The sequence below is a fragment of the Balaenoptera musculus genome, chromosome 3, assembly GCF_009873245.2.
Source record: "Balaenoptera musculus isolate JJ_BM4_2016_0621 chromosome 3, mBalMus1.pri.v3, whole genome shotgun sequence".
NCBI lineage: Eukaryota > Metazoa > Chordata > Mammalia > Artiodactyla > Balaenopteridae > Balaenoptera > Balaenoptera musculus.
In genome coordinates, this window is record NC_045787.1 from 86,983,893 (window position 1) to 87,009,167 (window position 25,275).

General features: G+C 34.8%; 1 protein-coding gene and 1 non-coding gene across 4 annotated transcripts in view; both read right to left on the bottom strand.

Moving 5' to 3' along the window:
• Positions 1–25,275, bottom strand: part of FBXL17 (F-box and leucine rich repeat protein 17) — a 472,180-nt gene that overhangs the window by 154,933 nt on the left and 291,972 nt on the right. For all 3 annotated transcript variants that reach the window (XM_036846590.1, XM_036846589.1, XM_036846592.1), the window contains one exon: positions 6,591–6,667. In XM_036846590.1, the coding sequence (XP_036702485.1) occupies positions 6,591–6,667 (77 nt within the window). The remainder of the gene's footprint in view (positions 1–6,590; positions 6,668–25,275) is intronic.
• Positions 8,861–8,967, bottom strand: LOC118893761. Its single transcript, XR_005019601.1, has one exon. It is a non-coding gene; the product is annotated as a U6 spliceosomal RNA (small nuclear RNA).

Genomic DNA, 25,275 nt, shown 5'->3' on the forward strand with positions numbered 1-25,275 from the left:
CCATTCGTCTTTTACATGTAAGTTAGAAGATTCCTTAATCAAAAAAAAAGAACTCTATTATATAGGAAGCTAGAGATGGCCTTTGAATTGGTTATGGGAGACTTTTCTTAAAATAAATGTCTTAAGGGCTTCCCTGGTGGCACAGTGGTTAAGAATCCGCCTGTCAATGCAGGGGACACGGGTTCGAGCCCTGGTCTGGGAAGATCCCACATGCCGCGGAGCAACTAAGCCCGTGTGCCACAACTACTGAGCCTGTGCTCTAGAGCCCGTGAGCCACAACTACTGAAGCCCGCGTGCCTAGAGCCCGTGCTCCGCAACATGAGAAGCCACTGCAATGAGAAGTCTGCACACCGCAACGAGGAGTAGCCCCCGCTCGCCGCAACTAGAGGAAAGCCCGTGCGCAGCAACAGGCCAAAAAAAATAAAATAAAATAAATAAATTCATTAAAAAAAAAAAAAGTCTTAAGAAGTGCTTCTCAATACATTTGAGATGAAAGTCTATTATGATAAGCATGGTTATTGTTCAGTCTTTTATTTCAGGGTTATATAGCTGCAGGCTTAGGATGACCTAGGAAATAGGGAAGAAAGTCAACAATTTCTTTGCTGTTGAGCAAAAAAAAAAAAAAAAAAAGCATTTAGAAAACAGTTATAATTAAATACCAAATTTCTGGTGAAAAATCATGACAATTACTGAAAAGAAAGAAAAAAGAGAAAATAACCCTTGCTAAGTACAACAGTAGACACAAATACAATAGTGAGGAATTCCAGGAATGAAAGAATTAGAAGTGGAGAGAAATAACTTTTAAGATGGACATAAAAACAAGGGGAATTTGCAACAGTAGAAGATTTAGCAATTTAGTACTATTTTGTTAGAAACAATAAAAGCTATCTATATTTAAATGACAGAATGGAGAGAAAGTGTGAATAATCAACAGTAAACAATAAGACATTCTTTTTGACTTGCAACTGTATTTTCTAAAGTTCTTCTCTGTCACTTGAAAACTGTTAGAGTTATTCCTGCTGACAAAAGGAGGTGAATCTTACCCAGCAACCTTGGAGCAGTTTGAAATACAATTTGAAAATGAGACAAAACATAAAAGAAAAAACCAAGAATTAAATTTTAACTGGAACATCATTGTATGTAATGCATACCTAATAATATGAAAAATAAGATGGTGTAAGAAAGAGCAAAATTATTTTTGGTATAAGATTTTTTTCTTGAATAATATATCAGTGTTGGTTTGGCAAGAAAAAAAAAAAAAAAAAATGAAACACTCCTGATACTAGTATAACCCAGACTGCTTCTTGGGATCTCTTTTTGTTTCTTCAGTGTGCTTATTTTGAAAATGTATCCCAGATCCCAATTTGGGTTAACTAATAGCTAAAGAGGTCTGGTATTCCAAGAAGAGGTAGCGAATGTACAACTTATTAATCTTTCAATAGCGTCAGAAGGCCAACAAGGCTGGGGTGAGGTACGGGTTAGACCAAAGCAAAGATTTATGGCAGCAGGCACTCCCTGCCATTCTTCTTGTCTGGAAAAAGATGCATTACCTGTTTTTTTTTTTTTTTTTCTCTCTTTTTTTTAATAAGCAGGCCAGCCCTGTCCTCTGGATCCCAACAGGATGAAAGCTCCAGGAATGCAGAAACTACATGTCCTGCCTCTAGCACAGAGCCCAGCACATAGTAGGTACTGAATCAATATTTGTGAACAGAATGAATATACATCACGTCTGTCGTGTGGCAGACCAACTGAAATGACATCTCACATGATAACCACTGGAACAAATGACCTCCTTGCCTTGGAAGACCTTTTGCCCAGAGCAATCCAAAAGCTTTTATGGCACGCCTTGGGGTTAGGTTTAAAAGTCCCAGATCAGGCAGAAGCGCATTGGCAAGCAGAGTAAGGGGCAGTCAAAGACAGTCCTCAGAGAGCAGCCCCAGGGCCTGCGGGAGTGACAGGAGAATGTGGAGCGGCCCAGATGAGCCTGTGGGTTGTCAGAGACTTGTAGGCCCCAGACATCGATGTCAGTAGTTGAGTGTTTACAGTCCTCTTTAATTAAAAGGTTATTTGACAACTTGAGATGGGAAGCAAAAAGATATCCTCTAGAGTGTATTTCAAGGGCCCTGAGGAGTGCTAAATAAAGTCAAAGGAAATGTGATAACAACCCAGAAAGGAACCTGGGTCCTTTTTACAACTGCTCCCTGACACAGGGTCACACTGGTAACCTTCACTACGGAGATGCTAATGGAGATACGGGCTTTATTCATCCATCCCATTTACTATACCACATGTTCTATGCCTTGCAGCTGGAGTAAGACTGGCTCTGACCTCTGTAGGCTTGAATGATACAAGTTGTTTTCCCTTTAATCCTAAGGATACACTGTTCTGAAGGAGGAGAATTTTCAACAGAAAAGTGTTTGAAGGTGAGCAGAAAGGTTGGTTGGAAATTACTAATTGATAAATTATTATAAGAACAAAAAACAAAAGCATAAGGGAAGCCAAGAGGAAATTATCCAAACAAAAATGATGGTAACATAAAGAAGAGATAAGGAAGAAACCTAAGATAGGGAGACAAATTAAAGATTTTATACTTTTCGCTGCATCTTTCTTTTTATTCCCCACTAATAAGAATCTGGTTTAGATAGCTTAGGTGTGGAAGTCAACTAGGCATGTAGAGACTAATACAGGTCAAACTTCTAAATAATGATTCCCACAAACAGAAAGCCACACTTGGAGGAGGAGGGCTGATTCTTCTTCAGAAAAAGAGATGATTCTATAATTATAAAAACTGCCGGGCTTCCCTGGTGGCACAGTGGTTGAGAATCTGCCTGCCAATGCAGGGGACACGGGTTCGAGCCCTGGTCTGGGAAGATCCCACATGCCACGGAGCAACTGGGCCCGTGAGCCACAACTACTGAGCCTGTGCGTCTGGAGCCTGTGCTCCCCAACAAGAGAGGCCGCGATAGTGAGAGGCCCGCGCACCGCGATGAAGAGTGGCACCCGCTCACCGCAACTAGAGAAAGCCCTTGCACAGAAACGAAGACCCAACACAGCCAAAAATAAATAAATAAATTTATAAAAAAAAAAAACAAAAAAACAAAAAAACTGCCAATTAGTGACTATCCACTATGCCACCAGGCACAACACAGATGTTTTATATTCATTTTCACTACCTTTTATGGTGTGTATTATCATGTGCTTAACAGATGACAAAACTAAGAGGTTAAGTAACTTGCTCAAGGTCACAAAGAAAAGAAGAGGCAAATTCTAACCTACTTCTCTGACTCAGTTTGAGTTTTCTTCCCACGATACGACCTATAACATTTATTTGTTTAGTGATAGAAGAGTGACAATTTTAGATTTCTCTTTAGGGAGCAATTTCCCAAGACTGTATTTTCCATTTAGCTGTGCCTGAATTATTGATTTGTTTATAATTGTTATCCTTTACCATAAAGATCTATGTTCAATCTGGGGAATAAGAAGCCTATTAGAATGATAGTTTTCTTCATGACAACTGTATCATATATCAATTAAAATGAACATAACTTCCTAACAGCCTGGGCAGGTGTTGCTAAGTACTATAATACTACACTCAACAACTGTGAGAATCTTGAGAAAAATTACAAATGATAAGCCAGGAGAGCTGCTGTTTCTGAATCAATGCATCCTGCAAAAAAACTTCAAAAATCTCAGAATACTGTACTGAAAACAAGTACGAACACAGCACCAAAGAAAAAGGAGGTGAGGAGGAGACTAGCTAGAATATGAGCAAAGCAATAGGAAGCAGAATTAGGGAGTAGTCTCTTAAAGGATGAAATTACCCTGGTAACAGGTGTACATCAAATTTTACAATTTCTAAGTAGCCTCAAAAATCAAAAAGTCCCACAGAATATGTCTTTAATTATCCAGTTAAAGAAGGAAGAAAGCATCTGCTTTTCCTTCTTAAAATTTATAATTAACACAGGGCAAGGGATCACAGCCTCCCCTAGTAGAGCAATGACCTCCAATAACATGCTGTTTCTCTGGTTACAATGAAGAATCTTTCTTGCTGTCTTTTTGACAAAAATTGTGCACGTGTTATTGGCATGGTGCCAGAGTAAAAAAAGATGCGCTGAGCTGAGTGTTTAGTAATTTCTTTTAATTTTAAAATCAAGTAGCAATTATAGTAAAATCTCATAAACTACTGACCTTTCCCCCTCATCCTCAACTGTGCCCAAACATTTTGAAAAACAGAACCAACAGATGCACAGAGACTTTCGCCACAAATCCTTAGAACACTGAAAACCGCAAGGAAGAAGGAAGAGAGACTAGGTGGGGCAGAGCGCTTGAAAGCTGGAGGGACTGAGGTATGAAAAAAACCGTGATAGATTTCCTGTCTGGGTGGAGGGAGGAAGTCCTCAAAATTTTCACTTCTACTTCCTCTCAACTAGACTAGATCAGTGGTTCTCAACTTTGGCGGACATTGACATCACTTAGGCAGGTTTTATTGCCTGGGCCCCACCTCCTAGAAATTCTGATTTAATTAGTCTTGTGTAAGGTTCAGGCATCAGAATGCTTTAGAAACTCCCCAGGTGATCCTAATGTGCAGAGAGGGTTGAGAACCGCTGACCTAAATAATTCAGAGATAGGAATAAATGCAAACCACATGGGCAAAGTTCTAACAGTTTTCACCTCACTAGGAGAAAAAAAATCCTGAGATCTCAAAATATCAGAACCTGAGAATATCACTAAACAATAGCAATAAACAATAGCAATAAACCTCCCTTCCTTCCAAGGAAAGGAAAGTGAGGTAGAAGAATTTTGTGTGAATCTTTTGTCTGTCCCACTCCGGTAGGAAAGCAATTTTTCTCAGCAGTATACATTGTGCTAATCATTAGACTAGGTACCAGGTACACATAGGAGCATGAAGTCAATTCACAAATGAGGAAACAGCCTCAGAGATGTGAAGGAACTTCCCTAAGGCCAAAGAACAAGGAACGAAGACAGAACTTGATCCCAGATCTGTCCCAAGTCCAAAGCTTTTTCTCTTTTCCGTATCTTCTGGAACATTTCTTTGCACGGGCTAACTTAACTGGTACTGGGACAGAGTGTAACTTTAGCAACATTTTCCACTGCAGGACCTTGAAGAGTTCATTCTAAGGAACTTAATCCATAGCTCTCCTGGCAATTAGCAATCTGACATTGACAGCAAACAGGTAAAAGGGAGAAATATAAAGTAAGGTTGGAGGGGCAGGTAGGAGACTAATGGTAAAGGATCTTGAATGCCAAGTAAAGAGTTTGCAACGAATGAATGTACTAGTTAATTAACAAATCTACAGGTATTGAGGATATGCCCTGTGTTGGGCAGAGAGAACACTCTAAGGCCTAGACAATAGGGAGATATTGGAGGTTTTAGAGTTACTGTATCTAAGTGGCAATCTAATATGCCAAACCAGAAAACAAACTACAAGGAAAAAGAAAACATATCAAAACACTCCTTTCTCATGGTATAATTAGGAAAAAGACAACAACCCAGAAACATTATGGATAAATCCATGTAAGACATTTATCATTCTCAAAAAATAAACTTTGAAAAGAAACTAGGGTTATTTTCAAGCCAAATCCTTTATGTTATTTTTTATTTTTTGTTACAGCTTTCATAGAATTTTTCCAAAGGATGAATTTAGTAGCTGATAAAATACAACTCTCCCACCCAGGGCAGATGGTCAGTATGACATCTTAGGATTGGAGTCAGTTATTAGCATATGTTGGAGTTAACAATAAAAAACTTAATGGATTATTAGTTCCCTTCAAGGCAGAAAGCATATTCTCCAGTTTAAGGGAACAAATTTAAAAATCAGAAAAGAAAAATGGAAACCATTTTAGTCTCCCACAAAGCCAAATAATTAGTTAAAACTCTGTATTTAGGTTACATATGCAAATTAATAGGAAAAAATATATAAAGCTGAATGAAAAAGGAAAGGCTAGGTTACTTTTCTTTATTACTCCAATAGGATGATTTCATACTTTTCATATTTTTATAAAACAACTTGCTTTTCTCCACTTTAAAGGGATATTTAAAATTAAGATAATTTAAACTCTTACAAACAAATGTATACCCTTTACTTCCTGTATATCTTAACTTCCTATTAGAAGTTTCCAGCGTTTTAAAGAATTTAAGGCATTTAAGAAGGTTGGCATTTGGAATGGCACAAGAATGCATTTTACATGACATTAAATTAAGTAAATCAACTCAATGTAATAATTTCTTTAGTTATATTTATTATATCAAATATTTAATTATCCTAGTATTTATTTTCATCGTACAGCAATTTTAGCCATACTTTTTAATCCTATGTGAGTGTGTATGTGCATGTGCACATATGTGTGTATAATTTATATGTGGTGATAAACTGATATACATGTTCATTTTTACTCTGGTTCCATTTTCATGATTTCTTGATTCGGGGGTGTATGATCAGAGAGTACAAGTAAAGATAAATCTCATAGTCTCTATGAGTTAGTAGCTTTTGATTTCTTTTAAAAAAGCTTTCAAAGATCTTGTACCTTTTTATTCTTGAAAATGATTAGGACAATGGCTCATTACATACCATAATCTGTGATTTTACAGGACACCAAATACAGCTCTTTCAGGTTTTGTCCTTCCTTTGCAATGACCTCCACACACCTAAAACACACACAAAAAATGGTGAGTTACACTAATGCGTTTCAAGTTAAATTAGCAAGAGTTTGGCCAGGACTATAACAGGAGGAGGTCCGCGTTTGAGGAATGCCACAGCCCTCTCCTTTCAACAAACCTCTTTCAAGGTGTTTCAGGAAAAGGTATTATATTCCCTGCTTTAAACTCAAGTGCTCTAATACCTAAATGACTTTAATTAAATACATTTATGACTAGCACATCTTTTAAAACCAAAGTGATGAAAGAGAGAGATTCCTGTAAGAGTAGTGTTACATTTGGTAATAAAGGATTAGTAAACATGTGCTATATAATGAACATATGTTAGTTACATAAAAAATAATGTAATGAAAGTGTAGAATATAGACAGATGGTCATTATAAAAGAACGGTAATATTGCTCATGGTTTAATTATTAATGAGGGACTTTGATAACACTGAAGTACACATCTTGTGAAATTTTATTCAAAATAAAAATGGTTTAAAAATCTGTAACACTGATTAAAGATGAAAGAAAAATCGTACACATAAGAACTTTAAAATCTTTTACTTTAAAATGTTTTATTCTTAACATTTTAAATGAATTGTTGCATACATATAGGCCATTTTCATAATATAGATATGTAAGATTTAAAGTCTTTTCTGGTTTCATTTCAGTTAAAAGGTTTTTGAATGGTGTACTCTGCTCTAATGGACGTAGTGGAACATGTAGTACAGAATTGAATGAACTTTGAAAACAATGATTAACAGCGTGGCTCAGTCCCCTGAATTATCAGAAAAACCTGTACAGTCAAACTGACACATTGGCATATGCATTCTTCAATGCAGCCCCTGTTTTAATCTTTATAAATAACAGTTAAGTAAAAGGGTAAAAGCGAAAAGAGTCATTAACCTTTTCTAGAAAGTAAGGATCAAGTAATTTGATACCTATGTGTGTAATCCATCAAAAAATTACTGAGTATCCATCTCTGTCTTTCAGATATTTTATTTGCTGTCTGGCTTATTTGTAGGTATCTTCATAAAATGTCAGGAAATTTTATACAATTTTACTTCACATAATTTATTACTGAAGGTTAAATTAGTTATAGAGAAGACATATTTTTCTTTTAAAAATATTTTTATAGAATATTGTTTTAATGGAATGATAAACATTTCTAAGTTCCTCAGAATAACTGAATAAACATTTTTTTGGCTATTTAAAAAAAAAAGATATATGATAAAAATGGGTAAGCTCTTCCATTGTTACAACAGAAAACTTAAGACAGTAACAATGTAATTATGATTGATACAGCTTATTATGAAGGGAAATTTTTAAACCTAATTCCGTGTCATTTCGCTTTACTGTAATATTTGAATAAAGTCATAAAAAAGGGAAAATAAAACATTACAGGCAACAACCATGTTTTACATATGACTTTAAAAACTAATTTTTACATACTAAGGATAAAAATAAAGGCCCTAGATGATTATAATATTATAAATAGTTAATAAAAAGTCTACTTTCTACCGTATCAAATATACATAGCTCTCTTTCCTCCTCCATTACCTACCAAAAAAGTTAGCAGATCCAACATTTTGTATGACCACCACAAAATGAAATAAGTTAGTGCAGAAATAATGTTCATATCATTTATTTTGTTCTCATGGTCTTTTCAAATAGTTCAAAACACCTGATTTTACATCTGATTATGGAAAAACTCTAAGCAAATACAATATTCTATTTGTGTTCCTGCCACTTGACTCTGTATTAGGTATGCTACAAGCACACGTGAACATTAAAGACACACAGAGCAGACTACAGACAGCAAATAACACAAATTGATTTCAGTGTACAAGCCAGATCAAATGCTATTTCATAGGCAACAAAAACCGGTATTCACATAAAATCAGATAATCAATCACTGGATAAAAACTGTCCTAAAACTGATGAAAGGCCATGAGCATCAGGTTTCCTCCCTACATGACACAGAAAAGTTATGAATAGATATTACACACATATTTAGCTTACTCAAGAGGCAACAGCCAAGAGAAAACACGTGATTAAGAAATAAAAACAGTACAGTACATATCTTTTAGAGGAAAAAAAAGAGAAACATAGGAGAAAAGCACTTTGCTTTTACAAAGGATCACCTAGGATTTTTGTTCTTTTTTAAAATTTTTTAAAAATTAATTAATTAATTATTTTAAAAATAAGGAACGCTTCATGAATTTGTGTGTCATCCTTGCGCAGGGACCATGCTAATCTTCTCTGTATTGTTCCAATTTTAGTGTATGTGCTGCCGAAGCTAGCACTTGCTCTGTTTTTAAAAGTTCAGTCACATAAGGTTTTCCAAATACTTTTAATTACCCTGTAATCACAGCCAGTGTGCTAGAAGTTATGCACAACATAAAACTATTCCGCAAATAGGAATTCATGGAGGAAAAAGAAGTATTCCTTGGAAGATTTTTAGCAAAAATTACTATTTTTTTAATTTAAATATCACATATTTCATGGATGTGATATTTGAGAAGTCCCAAGTTCTGTGAACCTGGTCTGAAACTCAATATCATATTAACACACAAAATTGAGTGGTTCAAGTAAATAGGTAAAATAGCTATTTTTTTGAGAGTTGAAAATGGAAGTGGTTTATATTATCCTGTTACTGCAAATTGGTGAAAATGGAACCCCACATCAGGTCCCTGGCTAGTGTCTGAAGCCCTGTGATTAGTCTAGGCCTAGTTTCCCAGGCAGCTTGTAGTGACAGCAAGTCATGATGAGAGACCACGCTGGTGACTGTCCTTTCCTTCTAAAACTTTTAGAGTCTATTCTAGAGTATATTTACAGGAGGTACCCTAACACAAGTCTGTCGACCACATTTACTCTAAATAATTCTACTCTGATTTAAGAGTCTTGGCTTTAGTCGTGACCTTTATTTAGTGTATTAACATCAGAGAATTTCCCAGTTCACTGCATAGACTGTATGCAGGCAACAAACAAGGCTTAGTAATTTACACCTTTTGACTACAGGTATTCATGTAAATTTTTAAGGGGTATTAAAAATGATACCAAAAAAAGGGAGGAATGTTTGCAAAGTCATAGTCTGTGAGAAGGAGAGTGAAAGAACCAAAGACCACATTTAAAACCTTTGCTTCTCCATCCCCTCTCCTATTCACAGATATCAAATAGGAGAATATTCATTAATCTCAGTGATTAATTATAGTTTTGTCCCTAGGGGTAAGCCATGAATTCCTAAACTCAGAATCCAGAATTCAAAATTTTCCCATTATCCCCCTACCCGTCCCCACCATCCCTAAGGATAAACCTCAGAATACCATATGACCAACATTTTCTATGGGTCAGTGCATTCAAAGATTTCCTATTTCATGCATGACAACCTAAGGAATTACAAAACTTGGGAAAAGAACAATATCCTTAGGGAAAGTAATAATCTATAAGATTATTAAGAACAAATTCATAATATAGGAATATGGCATAGTGGAAAAATGCAGAAGAATATCAAATATGGTTAAAGTAGCCCATGAACATCAAACACAAACCTACTAAACCACCTTTCCGAGTTCTGAGAAACAAGAGGAGACATGTTTTAACAAGAGTGCATAAAGAATCAGAAGACATACATTCTATTCTCACCTGCATGAAACCACAAAACAACCCCTATCTTCTTCGAAGTCCCACATCATCATTCTTTATAAAAATGTGGGCCTATATGAAAAATGTCTCCAAATCAAATGTCCTAGGTTCATTTAAATATATTTTAGTTCATTCTGAATTGCCTCCCCTCAGATTATTTTCTTGCTTTTATGTTTTGGCAGGGTTCTGAAGAGAATTAAAAAATTGCAACCATTGTAAATTCCTGAGTAACAGCTGTTGAGTTCATATATATATAAACTCTGTTAGAACAGTGAAAAGGGCCAGAAAACCTGCTCCAAAGTATCCAAAGCATCCAGAATTATTTTTTATAATAATGTGATTTTATGCTCACTTGCTTTTGATAATGTTCTAAAATGCACCTAAAACATTTGATGAAATATGAAAAACAGCAAAAAGGTACTTTTGTGAGCAATATAGGGTTTTTTTTTTTTTAAAGAAGAGAAGGCATTACTTAGTTTCAGTGGAGGCAAAAATCTGTCTCCCTAGCAATAGATTCCTAGTAACCTGATTTATGTGAAGGGTAAAGGTTAATGAATTAAGCTGTGTAAGCTTCAAAACTATCAAAGGAATTCAAAAGAGCCTTGAATTATAGAAAACAATGGCCATTCTACATACATACCAAATTTTTATGTTTTTTGTCTCCTACTCAAAAGCTGGAACATGGCATTAGTGACAATTGAAAAGAACTAATGAGGAAATATGACTACATTGCTTGCAAAGAGGAGTGTCCTAGGAGACCTTGTTACTGTTTGTGATGTGTTTCAAATCCAAATGAAGCTAATTGGAGCTGCCAGACACTGGTTTGCAAATCTCACTTTAAAGGACAGGCTCAATCACCTTAGAGGTGTGAAAAGAAATGTCCCCATTAGAGATGCATTAGTATGTGGCTTGGTGAATTTCTAAATAAACTTTAGGTTGTTCTTTCCTAAGTCACTTTTGTATTTGGATAATAGATATATCTTCAAGCAGAAGAAAAAATGCAACAAGACAAAAACAACCCTACAGATTTAAAACAAAAAGTATGAACAGTGCTATAAAGTAATTGGCAAATAAGTGCAACGGGGAGCTAAGTACGTTTAAGGTCGAATAAACACGTAGATCAAACGTTAAAACTCCTGAAATACAAACACATCATAAAAGTGATCTATTTGGGGGTTTCAGAAATAGAACTTCATTTTCATCATTTCCTGAAACTAGACAAGCCAACAAACCACCCTGTGTTATATAAATTGTAAGTGGGTAAAAGCAGAAGAGGCTGCAACACACACACACACACACACACACACACACACACACACACACACACGAAAAGGAATAAAAAGGATTTACAAGATCTAAAGAGAGAAACAAGGGAGCAAACTTGGTTCAATTCTGTACTACAAAAGCTCATCCTGACTAACTCATATACGGGTCATTTAAATGATAGCAGAGGTCACCAAAACACAATTTGGCATCTTACACAAAGAATAATGATATTTGATTGATTTTTCTAAAGCCCCAAATTGAGTTTTACTAAAGTATAGTCCAATCCCAGTGCAGCAAATGAATGGACATGATTTATAGGTATACCCTGCTTTCAGAATGTGCACTATGTAACAGATTTCTATGTTAAAAAAAGGTAAATTTACAGTTAAACATTTACAAGATGAATCAATTCAAGAATTTACTAACAGTACCTTTCCCGTTATATGTGAATATAATTTCATTTATAAACATTCCATTCATAGGTACTTTTTCTAGTAACACGACACCTTAACCTTACACAGCATGCAGTGGTTATTTTTATCTTTAACTTAAAGAAATGTACATAATGACAAATGAAAGCCTATTTTGAGAAAGTGATACATGGCATCAAATTGATACGTTGAGCGCCCTTTGTATTTCATGGTACACTTTCTTGTAAACGTTCTTCTATTCCATCCCTTTAACAGCACAGTATCAAATGTATGCTTAAGTCAATTTTTCATGCAAACATCTAAAGATAATCTCATAAAAGAGATGCTCACTGCAAGAGAGATTTTTTTTAAAAGGATGACTTGCAATTAAAGTGCTAAAGCGTTCACTCGAAACACAATATATCTCAGGGGCAAAGACTAGGAGTGACATGCAAAATGTCACCAGCTCCACCAGTTACAAGTCTCTTGGGATATTCATTAAGTTCTCACTTACCAAATGTTATTCTCTGGAAAGCCAATATCTGATTAGTGAATCCAAGATTAATTTAGGTAGTTGCTACTTAAACAGTGGAAAACTGATGCCCATTTTGGCACACAGAGATAGTGAAAGATTACACAATGAGAAGAGTGGTTTGTTTGTTTGTTTTTAATAAGATGTACCACAATAAGTGGCCTGAGATGTTATTGAAACGTAAATTCTATGGGTTTACATCTCTGCCAACAGAGGTGTTACACCTTTGGAAGAGGTAGAGCAGATGTTGTCACCTGCTGATTCTGTCTGGACCACCCTTTCCCTGACAGTCTCTAGCATTAAGTAGGTTTCCTAACTGGAGAGTAAGTAGGAGTTAGCACTGAAAAAGGAGTAATACAACAGCAAAATAATATTTTCTAACAATATTTAGGAGTGACCATCACAAACCAGCTCTTACGGGAATATTTTGTTCCTTCACTTATATAGCAAAACATGTTTAACGTAATTTGAATGTTTCTTAGAGAACTTTAAAAATGTTTTTCCAATAGAATAAAGCCTGCAGTATTTTTTTAAATGCACATTTTCCTTAAGCTACTAAGAAACAAAATGGTTAAACGTTTTTCCAAAGCAAGGGGGCAGGGGAGAGGAAACCAAACTAACACATTTGGATAAACTTGGTTCTGGCTTTAATATTTCAGATACATTTATCCAAAAGTCTTGTTTTTAATTTTAGCCGTTGTTCCATCCTTTTACCGCAGCTACACTAAACCATTATATAATAACTTGAGCTAACTTTTTCTAAGCGTGCCTCCAAATATGCAAGAAGCAGAAAAAAGATTCTAAGCTATTTCTGATTTATTTCAACAAGGTTTTATTAAGTGTAAATTATGTGTCAGAAATGTTAAAAGATCTAATCAGAAAGCCACATTATTATGAAATGATGGACATAATACTTATAACCTTGATAAATCAACTACTATTTATTTTTGCTGCTATGGCTGATATTAATGTTCATACCCAGCAGCAGAAAAAGCATATCACTATCTCTATATCTACTGAAAATCAACAGAAAAGAGTCATGTTTCAGGACTGAAGGAAATGCTAGAAAGAAAGGGAAGGGGAAAATTTAAAGGTAAGACTTCCTAATTCAGCAGTTTAGTCATTCTTCAATGGAAAAAAAAAATGTAGTTATTTTGAAATAGGAAAAGTTAAGAAATCTCCTCCATCCTTAAAGTTTTTGGGGTTCCATTAATTTATAGCCAATATCTCTGGGGGAATCCAGGCATTGCACAGTGTTGATACAGTTAAGACTGGTGCTATCTTTATGGTATTCTGGCATATTTTAAGATAGAGGGTGGAAGAGAAGATTTTATTATCCTACATGTAACAAAAATTTACTGTGTGGAAGCAAAAGCCCAGGCCCTGAAAAAAAAACAAAACAAAACAGGAATATAAAAACGTATAAAACTATGGTCCAGTTCAGTGAATTGTGATTCATCAGAGGCCATTCCTTTTCTGAAAAAAGAGTCAGGCAAAATTCTGGCAAGTTCCAACTCCTACCCCGTCCTACAATAATAAATAAGAACTTTAATGGTAAAGCTAGAAATATTTCAGACTTGTTAGGCTTCCAAACAGCTAACATGAAATTTAGATGGAATATTAAACATACAGTTGATGGTAATCTCCCTGCCCATCTCCACCCCCATTACACTTACTGCTTTAAGTATTGATGAGAAAGTCTCAATTCAACAGACATCATATATTTTAAGCTCACCTTTAATTTAAAATGGATAAGACAATTATTTTAGTGGACTATAAAAGTATACTGAAGATGAGATTTCAGGCATTATTCAGGAAAGAGTTAAGTACTTCCTTACCAGAAGACGCCACAAGTCGGCTTTGTAGTGACTAATTGCCTCTTTAACCTCTGTACTGGGGGAGCTGGCCTGTGCTTCAATACCAGTTTTGTGATAGAGCCAAAGACTGATGTTCAACAGAGACCTCCCATGACCTGTGTAGCCAAGGAGTTAACTCAGACAAGATGCTGACAAAAGGTTTCCTTCTCACTTGGGAAGGCACAGAATCTCTTTTTGGATAAGCCAAATTCTCAGAAGACTATAAAACACAGCAGTAAAGACAATTTATAAAAGTCAAAAGAATGGTTTCACTTTAGCTGACAGTGATTCCCAACATCCCAATGTACCACTCAAAATTTTGTTTGAGAATGGTTTTAGCAATATGAAAAAACTATATTTGTGAAATGCAATGAAGAGGGCACCTAATTTGATATCTTTGAGAGCTTATAATTCGATAGCTGTAGTAGGACACAAAGAAAGCAGGTCAACATTCTCCATTCCAAATGTTTCCCACATGCTTCAAGCGTTCATATTCAAGAAGCTTGCACTTTGTCACTAATTTTTAAGCTTAGCAAATTTCTGGTCCAATCAAAAGCCAATAAAAGAATTTTTACAGGTGATTTTAAGTACAATTATAAAAAACTAATTAATCCTGTAATTGGGAGAAGAAAATGGTGAAGGCTTCTTATTAGTTTCTGAAAAAGAAGGTATGAGGAAGGAGTTCTAGGTTAGGGAGCGGGAAAAGTATAGGCAGTAGGAATAAAGTTACCCACATATTCATTCAGAAAGACCAAAGGAGAAAGATCACATGGCACTGATGAAGACAAGGACACTACATAAATTTGACCTTACTGATGCTTAGCTAGATTGAACTCTGAACCCTTTGAGGCTTAAGGGTCATCACTGCTGAATTCATAAAACCTACTTCCAAAGCTCTGGGACTCCCATTACTTTATTCCTATTTTCTTCCATATCATTACATATTAATGTCATGTCAGGGGTGAAATAACCTTTGCTCTAACATTTACAGGAAAGAGAGGCAGCGGGTCACATTTAGTTGTTTTGGTACATTATGTTTACACGGAGAGATAACTTTCTTACTTAGTAAAAAGAAATAACATTTACACTTCTTTAAAAATAAAAAATAAAGAAACAATTCATATATTTCTACAAACTACAATAAGGGACATTAACCAAGAATCCTCTTATGAAAAGTATGCAGTTTACATTTTTAATCCCAAAGGAAGAATGACAACTGATTTCAGTTAATTTTTACTTATCTGAAGGATAGAGAAACAAAGGCCTCCCCATTTCCTTCTTAAATAATATTCAAGTAAATGCAATAGAATGAGATTTTAAAATTCCAGAGAAAGGCTATTGAACCTTACTTAGCTTCACCTGGCCAGTTCAATGATACTTGACACTATGAAGTCCATTTGCCTGTAAAATATGCTTCTAGAGGATTCTTTCTTAACACTTTAATTTATCCATCAATGACAAGAACTGATTATCAGCAATTTAATTTATATTCAAAGTGCTATGTAGTATAGATGTGCACATGTATATAAATACACTTATAAATACAATTCTTAACAAATACACTTTTCCCTTCCCAATCAACAAATATCTAATTGTTGTAAATCAACAAATTATCTCAATCAAAAAATATCTAATTGTTGTAAATGCACATAGTAAAGGAATTTTAGCAGCCTAGCCCCTGAAATGCCATGATCACTAAAATTCAGGTTGCTTTGCTTGAATTAGTCCTCAGTCTATTCCCTATGAAGGGAAAACACATCTCTTTGTTCTTGGAGAAAGTGGTGGAAAGCTAATGAAACCAGTGCTAAGACTGATAGAAACCATAGGGGGGAAGCATTACCCATTTTCTCCTTGCAGAAAGTTGCAAAAGCAAGACAGTAAGTAAGCATGGAGAAAGAAGACAGCATATTTCACTATTTGTTTCAGACAGCAGGTACCTTGCAGGCAAGATCATGTCTGACAGCCAGCAGGAACAAGCAACACTCCCAACCCCAGTCCTCAGTTTTATGTTATTTTTAAAACGTAAATCAAAATGAACAGCACACCTCTGGCATGTTTCTAAATGCTCCGCTGTTGATTAGTTGTTGATTATTATAGTTACTGGTCTGTCTGCATAATCGACAAACCAGGTAGCAAAATGGAGTAACAGTATTAATATTTCCGCCCTACACACAAAACACTTCTCTCACATACCCAAGTAAATACAGAAATACATTCTGATATTCCGAGGAAGAAGACTGAGAGGTGAGGAGAGGGGCAATTGATTGTTTTCTAAGGTTGTTAGTGGAATAAAGAGGCAAGAGCAATGCCAGACGTTTGAAAGGGATGTCAGGTAAATGTGCTTGGAGTCAGTTGATCAGTTGTGTGTTCCTATGGTTGGTTACTGGGGGATACCATGAGTGTTTCCCTGGTAATGACAGAATTTTATTAAAAAATTAAGTTAGAGAACAAATTCCTTTTTGTGATCCATTATTGAAAGGTAAGTGCATTCTCATCAAGACACAGAACACTCTTCGGCCACTGGGCAAAATCTGGGGCTTTGGGAAAATTAATGGCAATCCAATGCCACATCATACTTTGAAAAAGGTGAAAGAAAATATAAAGGGTAATAGTATAAGCAAGTCAGTGAACATGATATATACTCAGGGACACATTAGTTGAAATAGTGGCTGTAAAGAGGAAAAAGAAGAAAAACAATATATACAAAACATACCAATATCTATATAAAATAACATTTTATATGTAACATATACAATAATACATTCATATATTTCATAATTACTAAGGAGCCTAAATTCATTTCATCTGTTTACTTATATCCAGCCTTATTTCCCTAGAAATGCATACAAAACTACAAAAGAAATATTTGAGAGGGGCTAAGAAGGTAGAAAATATGGATAGTAAAATAATAAAGTTAGGGATATACTCACCCTGAAGGGATTGATATGATTCATCCTGAAAAGCTTCTACAAGTGGAATAAGATTTTGGAATAAACTTTCAAGGAACCAAAGTAAAGAGGGAAGTATGATTATATATAAGATTCATAATATCAATGAGTTAAAAAAAATCTGATCAAAAGAAGTTACAAAAAGACTAGATAGGCTTGACATATCTCTGGGGAAAGGCTGAAGTTTCAAGAAAGTGTTAAAATATTCGGTATCATGTGGAAAATTTCCTCCCATTTCTTAATACCACTGTGGACTTAATTCACATGAAAATGGCCTCTCAAAAAGTTAAAAATTTAAAAGTATATTGCACATGATTAATAATATAATGCAATGATAAAACAGAGATGATATTTAGCTATATCAAAATTTTACTGAAATTTAATGTTTCTTGTACAAAATCAATCAGTCATGGACAGTAGAAATATGCTTCCAATGCTCACATTGTCAAAGTTTTGTATGTGTGTATGTGTAAGACACAGTCCTGGGGTTGGGAATGTAACTGAACTTCTCTAAGTCTTTTCAGTAAAATACTGGAAATTACAATACCTATCTCCAAGGATTTTGTAAACGTTACATTTCATAATGTTTGCAAAGGTGCTTTTAGTTATTCAACAAACATTTACTAACCCTTACTCTGCCCCTAACTAATGGATACAAAGATGGAAAAGACAAGTCTCTTCCCAAAGGGAATTCACAATCTTGTCAATTTTAACATCTTCCACACAAATAAGACAGGGTTATTTAGTATCGAATAGAATTTTCAAGTACATTTCTTAGAAAACTAGCACTGTGAGACTTTAATAGTTGACATATGCAAGAAAGAAATGTATGCTCCAATATGTTCATGTTAAATCAATTTTTTCCTTAGTAAAAAAATGAATGTAAAGCACATAGGACAGCACCTAGCACACAGTAAGCAATTAAATGTTAATTATTATTATTTAGGCCGTAGCACAGAACTTGGCACATAAAAAAATGCCTGTGGTAGGCTGAATAATGGCCCCCAAAGACATCAGGTCCTAATCCATGCAACCTTTAAGTGTTACTTTATATATACTTTATACTTTTTTATGGAAAAAGGGTCTTTGCAGATGTGATTAAATTAAAGATTTGAGATGGGGAGATTATTCTAGATTATCTGAGTGGGCCCTAAATACAATCACAGGTATACTTACAAGAGAGAGGCAGAGGGAGATTTGACATAGACAAGAGAGGAGATAGTAATATTACCCCAGAAGCAGAGACTGGAGTGATATGACCATAAGCCAAGGAATGTTGGTAGCCACCAGAAGCCAGAAAGAAAAGGAATGAATTCTTCCCTCCAGAGGGAGACTGGCACCTTGATTTTGGCCCAGTGAAACTGATTTTGGATGTCTGACCTCCACAACTGTGAGAGAATAAATATTTTTGCTTTCAAGCAACCAAGTTTGTAGTAATTTGTTACAGTAGCCACAGGAAATGAATATAGTGCCTAATAAATGGCATTAAACTAATCACTGGATTACACACGTGGCACCAAGAAATATGACTTATAAAGGTAACAAACTGGGGCTTCCCTGGTGGCGCAGGGGTTGAGAATCTGCCTGCCAATGCTAGGGAACATGGGTTCGATCCCTGGTCAGGGAAGATCCCACATGCCGCGTAGCAACTAAGCCTGTGCGCCACAACTACTGAGCCTGCATGCTGCAACTACTCAAGCCCGCGTGCCTAGAGCCCATGCTCCGCAACAAGAGAAGCCACCGCAGTGAGAAGCCCGTGCTCTGCAACAAAGAGTAGCCCCCGCTCACCACAACTAGAGAAAGCCCGCGTGCAGCAACGAAGACCTAACTCAGCCAAAAATAAATAAATAAAATGAATAAATTTATTTAAAAGATAAATAAATAAAGGTAACAAACTAATTGCAATTAAGATGACATAATTGGATAAGACAAAATTTTAAGTTGTGAAAGGGAGAAAAAAAGAAAACCTTAAAGAATCCTACCAAATCTTCAGCCTGAATTAGAATAAATTCCAAAAAGGTATGTCTTCTAAACTTTTTTAGAATAAACACTCATTTTTGCACAATTTATTATTGAAAATTTGAAGCATACCGAAATTTAAAGGAATTGTTCACTCAAAGCCATTATTCACCACCTAGATTCCATAATTAACATTTTTCTATCTGCTTTATCTCAGATGTATCCCATCTATTTCTCTATCCACCCAGGTATCTATCTATCCATTCTTACTTTTTAATGCATTTTAAAGTTAAGTGCAGACATCAATACATTTCACCCATAAATACTTTATCATACACATCATTAACTAAAGTTCAATGTTTATAATGGTTCTCTTTAAAAAAAAAGTTTTACCTGCTATGAAATACACAAATCTCAAGTGCAATCAGTTATGACAAATGCATATATCTGTCTACCTTGAACCCCTATCAGATCTAGACTATTCCTAGCACCCCACCAAGTTCCCTCATGCCCCGCCTTCCAGTCAATGCCCATACCCACCCACAAAGGCAACTACCATTGTATATGTTTTGTTACTTTGTTTTATTTTACCGTAGCTTAGTTTTGTCTGTTCAGAAATTTCATAAAAATAGAATCATATTTGAGTAACTTATTTTTACTCTGTAAGAGGATGAGATTCATCTATTTTGTTTAACATTTCAGTAGTTTTTCCTGATTGTACCTTTCAGTTGCCAAGAGGCATTCCATTATATGTATATAGCATAGTTTCTTTATCCATTCTTCTCTTGAAGGGCAGGTGAATTGTTCACAGTTTGGGGGGAATTCATTAATAACACTGCTAGGAACATTCTTATACAGTCTTTTCGTGGACATATGCTTTCATTTTTCATGGTTAAAAACCTGGGAGTAGAATTGCTAAGTCACAGAGTATTAGCAGTACGTATGAAGTAGATGAATGAATTTCCTTCCAAAGTTGTTATACCATTTTACATGCCCATCAACATTTATGAGAATTGTAGTTTCTTCAAATCCTCACCAATGCTGATGTTATCAGACTTTCAGCCATTCGAGTGAGTATGTAATTAACACCATTCTACATTAAAAAATTCAAAGATCCCATCATGATAATAATTCTACTCTGTTTATCTTTTAAGAAAATACACAATAATAAAAGATAGCTAGAAACTGATCAATATTTTAAAATTTATTTGTATATTTCCAGAATTTTTTTAATGCACATGATATAAAAGTACACATACATGATATAATTTATTCATTAAACAGACAATGCTCGCTGCAGACTCTTTGCAATAGCTTTCTGACCCAGATGCAACATTCCCTCTTCTAGTTCTTTGGGATATCTTCTATCTCATCTATCATCTTTATTCCAAGCACCTGACTATCCAACAATAACCAGATAACTTCAGGAAAGGGATCTCAGACAGTTCTTAGCCCTCAACGTTATACGTTGTCTTCCACGTTCTCTCTCATGAGTTGAACTAAAAGTTAAAAACCAATATAAAATCAGCCCCAAAACTATGATCTCCTTGATAAGCATCAAGCTTTTCATTTAAGGTTCCTACCCTAACTGAATATTTGGTGAAAGACATTATATAATGTTGTGCCTTAAAAGGTAGACTGCTTATCCAATCACCAAGAGCATTTTTTAAAATGTGTTGCCGTGAACTGGCACTAGTCAGCGTATAGTAAAAGCTGGATACCATGGACCTTTCAGCAGAGTTTTCCTCAATCTGGGAAAAAAAAATAATGGAACTGCCTTTCTTTTAGTGTTACTAATTATCTAAGTCAATTGCCCAATTTTAAGTAACACACAGTCTGCTGATTTTCATAGCTACATATACTGCACATAAAATAAAAGACTTCACCAAAACATGCTGAAAACCATGGAAGTTGCAAATGAACATAAAGATGCTTAGTACTGCTGAAGAGACAAGGTGTTTTTCTCTAATCGTAAGTAAACAAAGAACAAAACAGATCAAAGAAAATTTAACCTGACAGTTTATTTTTTTTCACTCCATTGTAAATTTTATTTTTGTCTCACATAAAATGATTCACCTATGATCTAGATGATTTGTGTTAAGCAACCATACAGTAGGTATTTAAAGAACTCTTTGTAAACAAAGCCCCCAAATAGGATCAAGGAAAGAGTCACAAATCTCTTAAAGCATTTAGTTAAGGTTCAAGACATACAAAAGTTCGTGAACAGAGCCATATTAACACTGCCGAGCACAGTATAGGTTTCTATATTTGAGGATATCTATTAGATCTGAAAGATCTTCTTGATATATAATATAAAAATAATGAAGATATTAATAACATTCGGCATATTACTATAAACCTCACATGACCAAACTTTGGTATTCAATGAGAGGAAAAGATATTATACCTTGATTTCAAAATATAATACATAAAAATACAGTATGAATTATATAACCATTATATTATTTTTCAAAAGATTAATATTTAAAAATGGAAACAACTGAGAAATAATTGCAAAGTTACTAACTGTATGAAAGCCTTTAAAAGTTATTTTATACTTTTATATTATTCAATTACACCATATAACTTTTAAGACATTCAACCTAATTCTTTTCAAAGTAAACTTTAAACACTGATTAGAATCAATGTCTGTAAATCCCTACAAAGGGAGAATAAATGCATGTTTATTGCAAAAATTAATACAGAGCCCAAATCTATGAGTTTGGAAATCTCTCTTAATAGCTAGTACAACCAATGTCAAACATTAATTATAAAGAGACATTCAGAATTATTTGGGGTTGAAAAAAGTTTTAATGGCCAGCAGGTTGTGTATTCATACAAACTGGGTACAGCCACATTTGTTACTGAGCCTACCTTCCAACATCCATGCCCAGTCACCCTGAGCCTGGTCTTCAGCCAAACACCTAATTCCTCTGTGCTTGGAATCTTCAATTTTATTGGCTTATCCAGGCCAGATTAAGGCATGCAGAGGCCATGAGTCCTGGAAAAAAATATGGTTCCTCTTCCATCTCTAATTTCATAATAATAATTTAAAACTCCACTAAACTGCACAATTCATGAAAGAAAGACCAAAGTCTAATTTTAATTTCTTTTCTCAGATTGTTGATGCTGTCCTTCTCGGGGTGATACACTAGGCATGTGCTTGATCTGCTTAATGGTAATCCAGCAGAATGCCAGACTTTGTACCAACTTACTGCTATATCCTTCACTGGGAACCTCTATGCCCCTGTTTTATGGACCAAGATGATTTTGGTACATTTCTTTTGTTCAAATTTTGTCCCCCATTTATTTCTTTCATTGTAGCTTGAAACCCTAGATATTGACTTCTGGCCCCAAAATTCTACATAAGTCTATCTGACTTGGCCCACTAAACAGAATTATTACATAGATAGTTTCTCAAAACACTAAATTTTTCATGTACTTAGACCTTACCAGAGTCACAAATAGGCATCCTAGCCATAGTCTGTGTGGCTGAGTCAGTGTTTTAAACAAACCTGTGAATATGAGTGTCGTTAGATCAGACATGCATTCTTCAGTTGTTACAGTCCCCACTATTCCCCAATGATTACATTTGACCCACTTCACTCATTTACATTCTATGTTTGGTCAGACCCCAGCAGTGGACTCTTCTCAGACTGACAGTTGCTCTTGACTCCTAGTTTTTCCTCCCTCTGTTGTGACCACTCTATGAAGTATAGGTCATCACCCTGACCTGACTTCGAGTCTGACCTGACATGGGGCCTATGTTTTACTCATCCTTGATGAGATGCTCAAGACAGGTTTGTTGAATGAATGTGTGAAGGATTGGTGCACACTGATAAGACAAGTCATGCTCTTGTATATACTTGGAATTCTGAATAAAAATAGCAAATGTACCACTTTTAATAAGCATATGTCAACAAAGCAGAACATTATTTTTAGGCACAAGGAATGAATTACTTGCAGTTATAAAGAGAAATATCTATGTAAAATCTGTCTAATAAAAAGGATGAAGAGCATGTATTAAAATATAGAGGGATTTAAAGGGAAAAAAACTGTACATGAAGATAGGCAGACTTTAAAAGATAAATAGGATAAGAATGTGCAAAGGAAACATAAAGTGGATTTTGTTGAATTTCCCTCAGTAAACATATCTCCTACAGTAGTTAAGCCAAACTGATTGAGAAGACACTAGAATACTCATCCTTATGTAAGCAAAAGAAGCAACAAAAACTGTAATAATTTCTTTTGTAAATGCTATGGCTATTGAAAATTACAAACTGCCATGAATTTCAAGGAACTCAGCTTATATTTCTTGATGTTGCAATAGAAATGTTTACCTATTTACCTAAGGGAAGTAAGTTTACTTTCTATAAGTTCCACTACAGGAAAAGGAAAATATCACAATTTGTCAATGTAAGAGTAAATATCACAGTAAGAAAATAAATATGGGTTTTACAAGGTATTATTTTCAAAGAAGGTTGATGTGGTAAACAGCATAGTTCAAAAGTACTTTTTATTTAAAATGTATACCCTTTAACATTCATTTGCTTATAGAATTAAGACAGTATGTTTACTGGAGGGGTCTGGTACACACCTAACTATTTTTAGTGTAATTTAGAAATGTCACTGCCTTCAAGAGGCAGAATGGGTGCTCTGGAGCACAGACTCAGTAGTCTCAGTTCCAGAGACCAGACCAAATCCAGGCTTGGGAACCTCAGCAAGTTACTTAGCCTCCCTGTGCTTCACTTTCCTTATCCGTACAATGGGTGTAATAAGAACATCTACTTCAAAAGGCTTTTGTAAGGATTAAAAGAAATGATATATATAAAGTGTTTAGAACAGTGCCTTGCACAAATTAAATGATACATATCTTAGCTATTATAACTTAATTTAAAATTTCCATTATCTCTAGATAATATGTGCCTCCTGATTTAATATAATAAGAGCTAGCCAGCACTACCTATGCAGTATACTGCTCCCAAACCAGGAACCTGAATTTAATCAAGACTCTAATCTATCTATCAATTTATAGACAATATATGGGGGTGGGCAGGTAGCAAAACATATTGAATGGCACCATAAGAAGACAATCAGCTAAATCCAGGATGAAAGAAATTTTGCAGGACAAACGATTCATGTTCTACAACAAATGAATGACAGGCAAAAGAAGAGTAGTATTATTCATTAAAAGAGACCAAATGCAACATGTAACCTAGTTTGGATCCTAATTCAAATAAATGAGCTGAAAAGAGGCTTCAAGAAATTATCATTATGTTCATTAGTTGTAATAATAGTATTGTATGTGTGCATTTAAAAAATCTTCATCTGTTAGAGATAACTGAAGCGTTTCCAAATGGTAATTTGTCCAGAATTTAATTTAAAATACTCCAGGAAAAAGTAAGTTGGGGGGATCAATCAATGAAATAAGAATGGCAAAATGTTGGTAATTGCTGAGTTCAGGTGATGGGTACACAAGAATTCATTATATGATTCTCTCTATATTTATGTGTGTTTAAAACCTTCCACAATAAACATTAAATTTTAAAAATTCATTATCTTGTGTGTTTGCCAATCATATTTGTTATTCTGATTGTGCAATTTAACTAAATGCTGCAGTAAATTAAATGTGAAAGTGAAAAAGAATTATTTTTATAAAACTACACTAAATGCTTCACATATATTTGATAAAAGTAACTAATTAAAAATGATTTTAATTAGGTGTGAAATGATTTAAAAGTTTAGGAAAATCAAACATGTTTTACAACCATAATGGTATGAGACTAGAAATCAACAACAAGAAAAAAATTACAAAACCCACAAACAACTGGAGTCTAAATAACATGCTACTAAATGACCAATGGGTCACTGAATAAATAAAAGAGGAAATTTTAAAAATACCTTTAGACAAAAGAAAATGTAAACACAAAAATCCAAAATCTATGGGATTCAGCAAAAGGAGTTTTAAAAGAAAATTCTATAGCAATACAAGCCTACC